Source organism: Nicotiana tabacum, chromosome 10, assembly GCF_000715075.1.
Source record: "Nicotiana tabacum cultivar K326 chromosome 10, ASM71507v2, whole genome shotgun sequence".
Taxonomy (NCBI): Eukaryota; Viridiplantae; Streptophyta; class Magnoliopsida; order Solanales; family Solanaceae; genus Nicotiana; species Nicotiana tabacum.
Genome location: NC_134089.1, coordinates 165,818,126 through 165,829,872, shown reverse-complemented (window position 1 = coordinate 165,829,872; position 11,747 = coordinate 165,818,126). Strand labels below are relative to the sequence as shown.

At 36.6% G+C, this 11,747-nt stretch overlaps 1 protein-coding gene across 1 annotated transcript; it reads right to left on the bottom strand.

Annotated features, from left to right (window-relative positions):
- Positions 1-773: 773 nt before the first annotated feature.
- On the bottom strand, positions 774-10,111 carry LOC107778829 (ATP-dependent DNA helicase Q-like 3). Its single transcript, XM_075223510.1, has 19 exons — positions 10,004-10,111; positions 9,220-9,384; positions 8,818-8,925; positions 8,682-8,689; positions 8,511-8,594; positions 7,101-7,241; positions 6,984-7,018; positions 5,980-6,063; positions 5,476-5,564; positions 4,742-4,894; positions 4,570-4,666; positions 4,121-4,259; positions 3,929-4,021; positions 3,745-3,810; positions 3,509-3,642; positions 2,774-2,868; positions 2,526-2,653; positions 1,500-1,606; positions 774-1,390 (listed from the first exon to the last, which is right to left on the bottom strand). The coding sequence occupies exons 2-19, from the start codon at positions 9,368-9,370 to the stop codon at positions 937-939; spliced, it is 2,166 nt and encodes a 721-aa protein (XP_075079611.1). The 5' UTR covers positions 9,371-9,384; positions 10,004-10,111; the 3' UTR covers positions 774-936.
- Between the last annotated feature and the right edge of the window lie 1,636 nt (positions 10,112-11,747).

Below are 11,747 nucleotides of genomic sequence, written 5' to 3'. Positions count from 1 at the left end.
TTAGAAGTTATAATTAGTCACTTTCTCAAAATTAAAATGTCTTCAGACCAAGTGGCCATTTCAGAAGTTCAGATCATTAATTTAATATTAAAAATAGATGGCCGACTTCTAAAATACAAGGTTATCAAAACTACTTGTGCAAACTGAAAATCAGTCCAATTTCTAGATCATGTGATCCTTGCCTAAAGGACTAGTCTCAAAATCTGATTTCTGTGGTTTATACTTAAAGCAGAAGATCAGAGAAATTCGGTTAGAATTTAAATTCTTATTCAACATGTGAACAATCATACTGAATTTATCATCATCTACAGTGCATTACTGCAGAGAATGGAAAGAATTGGAATTTTAGTACGATTGGCATGACCATTTTATCGGAAATAACCTCTTTGTCCTATCGGGTAGGGGTAAGGTCTGCGTACACGTTACCCTCCCGAGACCCCACTTTGTGAAATTTTACTGGGTAGTTGTTGTTGGCATGACCATTTTATCTGAAGTCTGAATAATTTACTGAACATTGTAAAATGCTTTTTTTTAGTTTATTCATTAAAAGCAAAGTATTTTTTTTGGGTTTCCCACCCGGTGTCTGATACCCGCATTGGGACCCGACTAACCGGAAAGTTCTACATTGGGTAAAGCGCTTCTTAGCAAAGGCGACTCCATACCCAGAGCTCGAACCCGAGACCTCTGGTTAAGTATTAAGGAGTACTTACCATTCCACTACAACCCTCGTTGGTAAAGCAAAGTAGTTCATCAGGTCTACAAGGCTAGTCATCTGAAAATGAAAAGTGGACTTAATTTATTCTAAGACTACTAGTCATCAAATGAAAGCCTCCTCCAAACAGAATGTAAGTTACAGGAAAATGCAAAGAAAATTGTGCTTAATATACAGGAATTTACTCTGCCAAAAATCTGCCAGATTTCTGAAAAATCAAAAGTCTATTGAGATCTCATCCTCTTCTCTAAGTTCTTTTTACCTGTATCTGGTGAGTCCCTCTTTGAGACTGATGCACTGTTTCCCTTTGCCTTCCCGCTGTTGATAAACTGAGAGAAAGACAGGATAGGTGGTAACTCTGAACTCGCGGATCCATGTAAGGGTGAGACTGATGGCCTTATTGGATCTTCTGATCCAGCGTTATCATGGATTTTTTTGTCGCTAGCCTTTGGTGATACAGGCACCAAAGGATTTGATAATGCCGGAGAGCAGTTAGGTGTGAAAGTTACATTCTCAGGAGTAGAGCTGCCGAGCTTATTGACTAATTCCGTAGGACCTGCTGTAGAAAGCCACCGAGCTGTACTTGCCATTTGTGATAAATAGAAAGATTTTCCACTTTTCCCATACTTCTTATAACATTCATTTTCAAGGGAAACTGCAGATTTATCAACGTCAATCCTGCAAATAGGCAGCCAGTAAGAAAGGTGATGAGAGAGCAGAGTTTTTATATGAGAAGAAACCCCTTTTAGCTACAAATTCTGAAGGATAATACAGAAAACTCACATACCTTGAATCACTGACCAGCTGCTGGCTTTGCTTTATTGCATTTAACAATCTCTGCTTGCCTGCTTGCCTGAGTGTTTCAGCTATGGCATTCTTGTCATGTTTATTAACCTATTATTAGTAAAACAAAATGTTATCATATGCAGACAAATGTTAGTTATGCCAAATTTGGTTGGGGTTAAAAGAGGTAGCATAGAAGAGAGTCTGAGCAGCTACCCCCTCCCTCACCTCAGTCTCAGCAAAGGGACCGAAAGCGCACACACACATACACACAAAGACAGACATGTTCATAGTTTCATTCTCTCCTCGGCTTTGCTATCCGAAGTTCCATTTCGACATTCCCTTTGAAAAAAGTATCAACATTATGGACACGTTTAATTAATACTACCTTAATAACAGAAATTCAAAGGAACATAAAAGGGTAAAAATATCAAGTTAAACAAAATTAACTGGTGTTTACAGTCATGAAATTAAAGGAAAGGAAAATGTGTATGCTACAGAGACTAGGATTTATATTAAGAATGGAGCTTTTGGTTATAAATACTTTAAATTTTGCGAAAATGCTCCAGAAAGTGCTAATTGACATGAGAGATGCTCCAATACATTTGTTTTCAATATAGCAGTACTTCCTACCAAAACTAAGTTCAGAAACAAAGAAGCCACCATCGCTCGAATGACCCATAAGCACTTTTAGTATAGTTTCTGCCAGTTATAACCTTGAACACAAGCAGTAGATAAGTTAGTGAATGGACCTAACCGAATTCAGAGTTAGCACAAACGGATTTCACAAGTTGAACTTTGTTACTTCCCTTTCCATCACTGAAAATCCAATTATATAGCTTAAAACAGAAAAGAAATCAAGCAAAAACTGCAGAATTTTCCAAGTTCTTTGTAGAAGGATGATTTGACTTTGTGCATTGTGAAATCGTAATGCAACCCAGTGAATGAGAAGTACTTCAACATGTAAACTAAGAACACCCTGTCAATTCAACCAAAATGTATTTATTACCAAAAAGACTTTAAAAAGCACCTGCTTATCACGGCTTTTGTTCTGATAATAATTCTCTTCTGCACGCTGCAGCATATCAATTTTATCTTGCAGCTTGAGTTTTGCAGATGTTTTTGATGAAGCGGCATTCTTTGCAGCATCCAGAGCATCTAAATATAAGTAATTCCGACTTAGCCAAGATTGAAAATCAAGAAAGGAAACAAGACAAGAAAGCTTCCAAGTGGTTTCAGTGAATGGGACCCAAAAACCTCAGTAATCAATGTACATACCATCGGATTCAGATATATCTTCTTCTGACCCACTAGCTTCAACATCACGATTCCAGAATTCTGACATTTGTCCTTCGGCATTGAAACTTGAACCGCTGAAAAGGATATAGTAAGAAGAAAAACTCCCACTATGCCTAACTGCTCAACAGTTTCATAAGAAGTTTATAATTTTTATAGTGCAAGCGACAAATAAGCAGATTCTCATACCGAAGAAGCAGTGTTTTATATTTAAGGCAAATTTGAGGTGAATTCAAACTCGGTGTTCACTAGAACATGAAACAAATTAGTCAGGTGCACAGTTCTTCTATGCCCCTGTACATAGTGTGGCACATTTGATTTTCCTTCATCTGTATTAGACGATATTGTTCTGTATGTACCTTATGGTGCTCTTGGGTGACACCATATATAGACGGGGCTTCAAAGGTGATGTTCTAGTTTCCAATATGTATAGCAGTATCTGAGGCTAGTATATATCCTAGAACTATTGAGCAACAGCAATAGACTAAAATCTAGTAGACTCACCCACTGGATGTTCTTTAACAAGCAGAGTTTTATCTTCTACCATGTAACATGAGATCGTATTCACTATATGTTGATTTACCTTGCAGAAGTATAGATTTCCATTTGGCACATATGAAGCAATGAGCATTTAGTGAAGATGATAGGAAATGCAGCAGATCCCAATTAAAGTGGTAATCCATGTTTCAGCAGTGAGATGAATGCAAAACAAGATACCTGGTCATATATATTCTTGAAGATCCAGTTCGCTGACGAAAAGCAGTTGCAGTTTTAAGTTGCTCCAAGTAACTTGTAACTAGATTAGGATGCTTGCACACATCGCACGATTTTTCACATAAAGAAGCAGGTACCTACTTTTAAAGACAATACAAACATGATGTACATAAGACATTAAAAACATCATCTTGCAGTTACCATTTGAAAAGGACTGTTAATAATCACGATGAATATACCATCTCTCCAAAGCTTTCAAGTATCATTTTCCTACGACAGCCAGACCCTTCACAATACTCAACCATCTGAACGCATTTCATAGACAAGATTATATAAAGTCAATGCAAGAAGAATCATGTTAGTTATAATGTAAGAAAAGCTCATCAAAAAAATTAAATTTGAGTTTACAAAAGAAAAAGGGACCTGGTTGAAGTCGTCAAGGGACTTCTTAGAGGATTTATCTTGCAAACTTGAGGAGTCATCCTTATTCCTTTTAGTATTACGTAAGATAAACTCCTGCAATATGGTTACAACATGTGACTAATTCAAATACTAGTAGCAAGATTGAGAAAGAAAGATTAAAAGGAAAAATCAACTCAGTTTAGGTGATTCAACCATTTTCCTACGGTCGTCCATTCCATAATACAGTACACTTCTGGAAGGCAACTGATCACGTCCAGCTCTACCTGACTCTTGATAGAAGCCTTCCATTGACTTGGGAATATTGAAGTGACAGACCACTCTGACATCCTTTCTATCTATACCCTATAATAATGAAAAACATATAAGCTCTGTATAATCGTTGTCAAGATTGCTATCAACAGTTATCCTGGAAAATGGAATCAAGATATTTTGAGCTATTACATGCATACCATCCTGCAATGGAATCAAGATCTCAGCAGTTGTTTGTGCCTCAGGTGCTCCATTGTTTTCCAGAAGCAATAAAACAGAAAGGCAAGACACCCCGAATCAGAAGGAACGGGAAGTATAGAGAATCATGTGACTCAAATCCATTGCTTAGAGGCTACTTAAAGAATTATCTGTTTCTGCAAGAGAACTCTTACCCAAAAGCTACAGTTGCTACCACCACTTGTGTTTTTGAAGAAATCCAGTCATCTAAGACAGAGCTCCGCATTTTACTGTTCAACCCGGCATGATATGCTAGTAGTAAGGCAATGTACATCAGTAAAACGCATTAAAGACAATTGCATAGAATTTAACTGAGCCATTCCTTACCCGCACAAGAAATGCCGCTGCTGGTTAGATGGATCGCAAGATCATCACACATAGTACGTTCCAGGCAGTAAATAATGGCGCAAACATTTCCACAAGATTTTAGTAATTTACACACATCATCATATGGATCATCTAAAAGGTCTTTATAGCGAACTGCAAAATAGAGATATATGATCAGGTATGTAATCGCAAAAGTGATGACAGATACGGTAGATAACCTGATAGTTAAAAGTAGGCCCCAATAGAAAAGTTTGAGGTATATGTACCGTGTCACTCATCACTCTTTTAAGTATCAGGTTATTTACTGTATCATTCATGAGTCATCACCATACATAACCTGATAGTTAAAGGTAATAGGATACATGATTTCCCCAGAATTTAGAGCATATAAATGACCATAGATATTTTATCTGATACACACAGCTGCATACAACATATAAAGGATAAATGCAGCAAATTAGGTTTACACAGCATTTGGTCCCATGATTTTAAACTAAAAGCTACAGAATCATATATGGCCATTTTGAATCCCCCTTCCCCTCAGTTTTTAAAAGCCAGAAGAAAATTTAAAGAAGTAAAAGCAAAAAAATGAATTGTACTATATACTGTTGAAAGCTGATTCCTCATAGATTTAAGAGTTGGCAGTCAAAGAAATTGATTGGTGACTGGCTGTTCATTAATTACATATCAAAACATTTGCACTTTGTCAAGGAATAGAGATCCTTGGAGCTGACCTTCATAATAGATATTTGGCCGGTTGAACGACGATTTCAAGACTAGAGGGCTTTGCAAATTCAATGATTCTATGACATCTTTCTGAACTCTGCAGAGAAAGGAAAAGGTCCGAGAAAATGAACAGAGCATGGTTCTTCAATGATCATTTCAAAATAAGCAGCAAGGAACTGTTAATTAGAAAATCGTTAAAATTATATTTGGCAGGGGGAAAGAAAAAGCCAGAGGAAGTAAGATCACATATAATTCCTGTTACAATGAGATTGATCTTCATTGACATAAATCGTAATTACAGTCAAACCTCTCTATAACAGCCTCGTTTGTTTCGAATATTTTTGGATGTTATAGCGAAGTGCTGTTATATAGAACATATATTATAACATAACATGAAATTTGGTTCCGGAAAAACTTGGCTTTTATAGTGAAGTATTGTTATATAAGGATGTTGTTATAGAGAGGTCTGAGTGTACTTCCTTCTCTAGCAAAATGCACATAAGCAAACTTACTTAGGGACAGCAGTTGCTGTCAAAGCTAATACTGGTATATTTGATAGGTGACTTCTCAGGGAGGAAAGCTTCCGATAGCTAGGCCTAAATGGGAGGAGAAAAAGTCAAGGGACCAAAAGAATTATGCAAGGATTAAATGCATAAACTTAATAAAAGAAAATGAAGATAAGAAGTTAAAAGTTGAAGAATCAAAGAGAAATGACAGCTCCAATATAGGAAACTTCCCGTTTGGCCATAGATTTTGGCTACCTTTTTCAAAAAAAAAAATTGAAAACATTGTTTGTTCATGGAATATGATCAGTTTTTTGAGAAAAAAAAAATCAAGTTCCCCAAAATTGATTTAGGGCAGTTTTTGGGTGAATTTTTTTCTTCCGCTCACAAAACTTCAACTTTTTTTCCAAATAAAATGCATGTCCAAACACAACTTCAACTTCCAAAAATTATTTTTCAACGCAACTTCAAAAACACTTTTTTCAAGTTTCAACGAAATTTATGTCCAAACGCAAGCAGTTATAGCTAAAAGGTAGAAAGGATAATAGTGAGTAGTAACATTAAGCTAAAGATCCCACTTGAAATGAGTATATGCACATTATAACGGTAAGGCCAATGGGCCTTTGGATTGGAAAGTGTCATTTTGGAACTAGAATGCAAGCATCAAAGAAAGCACTAAATGGCATAACCTTTGTTGTGTTTTTTTCCAATGCACTTGAACATGCAAAATTTGAGGATGAGAAAGGAGGTGAGATGTCTCAGGCATTTAACACAAAGAGTACAGTGGCACTGGATGTTCCAGAAAAATGATCTTAAAATCTATTTTTTATATTGGAACATACTATCATGGGAAAATTATTCTAATTTACAAGCTCAGAGAACCATTAATAAAGCCCATAACATGTCCATAAAATAAACCTTATATTAGCCAAAAAGGACAAAAGAGTGTATTAAATTAATCGCAACTACCAACAACCACGATAGAAGGAGACATATGTGGATTGGGAATTCACCTAAAGTCATGGCCCCAGGTAGAGATGCAATGTGCCTGGATTTTTTTAAAGGAATGATATTAACAGATAAATAGTAAGAGAAACTTCTGACAGAAGTAAATGGAGATGGAGTTAAACCTCATCAATGGCAATGAGATTCAGCAATCCTCTGGCATGAATCTTTGTCAGCTTTGACATAAATCCGGATGTTGCAATTAGTTCTGGTGTCACATACAGTAACCTTACAGCTGGCTTCCCAGATTCCAGGTCCTCGTATATCTAAGATTCAAGAAGAAAATGCAGTTATATACATGTGTTGGACCCTTATGTTTCGGTCCACGGTCTGAAATGCGTTTAAAAGCATTGGCCACACTTCAAATCGTTGATGACTGATACCTCTAGGGCACCTTTATAGTGAACCTTATGAAACGCACATGGAACTTTTGAATCGACACCAATAAAATAGAGCAATCATCCTTAAAGGTATGAGGTGGATGATAAGGAAATTAAATGACCTGTCCAAACACTCAAAAACAGCAAGCTCGTATTATGGTTACAGAAGTGGTTATAACAGAGTAGCTTACTCCAAAGATGGATGTGAGGACAGATGTTCACTACTACTACAAGAAAGCCGCCCTGTATCTTCTAAAGTGGCCCGTCACTTCTCATAAGTAAGGTTAGATATGTTTAAAAGAGGGAAAAACAAAAGGAAAGTGGAAACTCTCAGAAGATATATCTTTTAATTCCTTTAGTTTATCCCCTTAAGAAAACTTCAACACATGACTGATACTAAAGGATTTCCCAGAAATTGTATTCGCAAAATCACCCCTACGAGTGCTTTTTCAAGCATAAAGAGATATGAACATGCAAATAACTGAACTTCTAAAGGAAAAGAGAGCTCACGGCTAAGGTCATAATCAACCAGGACTCATACTCCACCTGTCCCATTTTAGGGATTATTGTGTAACTGCAGACGAATTTAATAAGGTAATTGGCTTGTATATTGCTGAAGTATAAAAATAAAAATAATGGTTGACAGGTCAGTGTAAGGGGATAAACATCACATCGTTACTGAAAACAGTATCACTTAAGCACATAACCTAAATTACTAATCCTTTGTATATCTTGGTCTTCCTGACACTAAATTCCAATCATCTTAGCACATCCCAAAAGAATGTGTTCAATATAAGTTGCTGGCAAATGATCAAATATCTAGGCAAATGGGATAGGGAGAAAGTGATCCCTGTCAACCATGCTGATCAAAGGACTCAAGAAATCAGCAGCACTATAAAGCCTCAACCGTAAGCTACACCTCTCTTTTCTCCATTATAATGTAATGTATCAGAAGGTTCATACAGACTACAAATAACTTTGTTTTGACTATTATGAAACTGGCATGAGATTGTAGATAAAAACATAATTTTTATCGAAAGAGTATTTTCAAAATCAACTATCAGTCACTAATCTCACTCCCACAATAACTTGACCACGCTTCAGAAGCTTAGACTTGAAATATCTCTACGAATGTATTAACTTATCCCTATTTACCTTATTTTTCACTTGTACTGTCTGGGTTGATGAAAGAAATTCAGCAGGAATCCCTTTTTCTTTCAATGTTGACACTTGATTTTCCTAAGCAAGAAAAGGGAAAATTAGAAGACAAAACTATGAAAGTAAATAAACATAAAACCAGAAGCAAGATTCTTATATCATACTTACCATGAGAGCTGAGAACAAATGGCAAAACGATGAAAGGAGTCAGTAATGTGTACTATAATTTGCAAGTGAACGAGAAAAATAGTATAGCTTGTGCTTTCTTCATAAGGTAAAGCCAAAAAAAGATAATAGAAAGCACCTATCAAAGGGCTAACAACAAGCACAATTCCTGGTTTTGCCAAAGCGGGGATCTGATAGCACATGGACTTCCCTCCACCAGTTGGCATAAGGCAAAAGCAATCCCTTCCTGTGTAATTTTCACATATTATTAGCACAGTAGAGAGATATCAGATCACACTACATCCCAAATGATAAAACCATACTTAACCAGCAGAAAACAAAAAGATTAGTAAGAGAAAACTAAGAACCAGAAGGAATACAACCAAAATAAAAAGAGTACAATGAGTACAAAACGAATGCCACACACAAGAAAATGCTTAAGGTAGAAATTCTATAACTATAATATTATACCACAAAAATCATGGTTTTCTAACTCAATGCAAAAAGATGCTCAACTTTGCGAATGTGAAAAGAACCTTACCTGATAAAACAGCTTCAATAGCATCCAATTGTTTCCCCCTGAAATTGGAATGTCCAAAGTGCCATCTCAAAAGCTTGACTAAAGCTTCCTTCCCAATCACCTGCTTCTGAGGTCCACAATTACTTTGTAGTGGTAATGGTGATTTCTTCATTTCCACCACCAAACCTGCAACAACACCCAGTGCTTTATTACAACTTGTCTTGCATCTTAATACTCTTGCCCATAAAATTCAGTGTGGAGCTAGCCTGAACACCCCCATATTTATTTATTTATTTATTTATTTTGAAATAAACCCTAAAATGCCCAAAATTGTAACTGTGAAATTATTCACCTCATATTGGGCAATAACAGACAGCACCAATACACACACACACACTACAAGCACGCAAAACCAAGGGCGGAGCTAGAGTGCTGGGAGCAGGTTCGGTCGAACCCATTAGTTTTGGTTCGAACCACGTATTTGTCTTAAAAAGTATATTAAATATGTATAAATTATTAACTTAGAACCTAGTAACCTAAAATGATTAGAATTTCAAACCCATAATATTGAAATACGGACTCCGCCTCTGCGCAAAACGCACAATTTTTAAATGAAATAGAAACACTCAGGCAATGCCTAGTAGAAGAGCTAGAAAATAGCACTACATCGAAATGAGACATTAAAATTCTATATAGATTCTAAAGAACTAATAAATGGACAAACAAAAATTATTGAAGTGTAAATGATAATCAGAAGATCGTAATGGATAATTCAAACATCAATTTGCATGAGATGAAACTGAACCTTGATTAGATAAACTCCAGCAAAAGAAGCCGAACGGAGGGTTTTGCCGGGAAAACGGAGAGTATATATATAAATGAGAATGGAAGAAATGGGGAATTTGAAACAAGGGTTGTGATTTGTAATTCGGCTATTAATCAGGGGTACTTTAGACAATTGGAATTTCAGTATAGCTGGCTTTGTCCCCCGAGGGCAACTTGGTCCCTTGAAAACGGTTATTTCCAATTACAACCCCTAAAGTTAGGACAAACTAAAAAGTGAGAGTAGAATATTTTGAATTTAGTTTTAAATTTAACAATAGCAAATTGTAATTTGAATAAGGACCTTGAAATAATTATCAACGGTTTAGCAGGTGACTTATCTTTCCTGAGCCGAGGGTATACTGAAAAAATAGTCTCTTTACCTTCTTAAAGGTATGGGTAAGGTATGCGTACTCTCTACCTTTCCCAGACTCTACTTATGAAACTACACTGCGTATGCTATTATTGTTATTGTTTAGCATGCGACTGAGCAATTGAAAATCTTAGATATACTTCTAAATAATTAAAAAGGTCTAAATATATCTTGATATGGCTTCCTCCATTAGCATGAGAAGTATGGGCTTATGCAAAATATTTCGAAATGGATAAGCTGTCACTACACATATAGGATGACATTGAAAGTATGGTTTTAGTTTCCTAGAGGTGCTTATCAAGGCGAGCGCCAATTTTTTTAGGTGGTGATACCTGGTTTCCGCCTCACCTAAGGTCCGACTAACATAATAGATAGGGAATTGTGTACCTTGTTCTTCTTGGACCAAGACTCCACTCACCACGACCTCCGATACTGCTAAATACAAGTAAAGTTGCTCGTCCGCCTTTGGCGTGTGAAGCAGTGGCGAGCTCGATAAGTACCATTTTTGTTCTTCCAAGGCCTATTGGTATTCCAGAGTCCACGTGAAGTTGTTCTTCTTCTTCAGTAACAAGAAGAATCAGTGACTCTTTTCTGATGATCTCGAGTAGAATCGTCCCAGGGTAGCTATGCACGCAGTTAACCTTTGCACGATTTTTACGTTGTCCACTACTGTGATGTCCTCATTAGCTTTGATTTTATCGGGGTTGATATCGATTTCTCGATTGGATATCATGAAGCCAAGAAACTTGCATGAGCTGACCCTGAATGCATATTTTTCTAGGTTGAGCTTTATGTTGTACCTTTTCGGTATATTGAAAGTTTCCTGCAAATGCTTCAAATGGTCATCTGTTCGCAGGGACTTAACTAATATGTCATCAATATAAACCTCCATTGATTTTCTTATTTATTCTTCGAACATCCAGTTTACTAGGCGTTGATAAGTTGCACCAGCCTTTTTTAGTCTGAATGGCATTAAATTATAGCAATAAGTGTCGTACTTAGTAATAAACGAGGTCTTTTCCTGTTCTTCAAGGTTTATCTGTATTTGGTTGTACCCAGAGTAGGCATCGAGAAAACTAAGGATCTTGTGGCCGACCGTGGCATCGATCATGCGATTGATGTTAGGCAAAGGAAAAGAATTCTTGGGACATGCTTTATTCAGGTCTTTATAGTCTACGCACATTCTAAGTTTATTCCCCTTCTTGGGGAGTATTACTACGTTTGCTAACCAGTCGGGATATTTTACTTCCCGAATGGATCCTATTTTAAGAAGTTTGGTTACCCCATCCTTGATGAAAACATGTTTGACCGCGGATTGGGGTCTTCTTTTTTGCTTCATCGGATGGAACTTTGG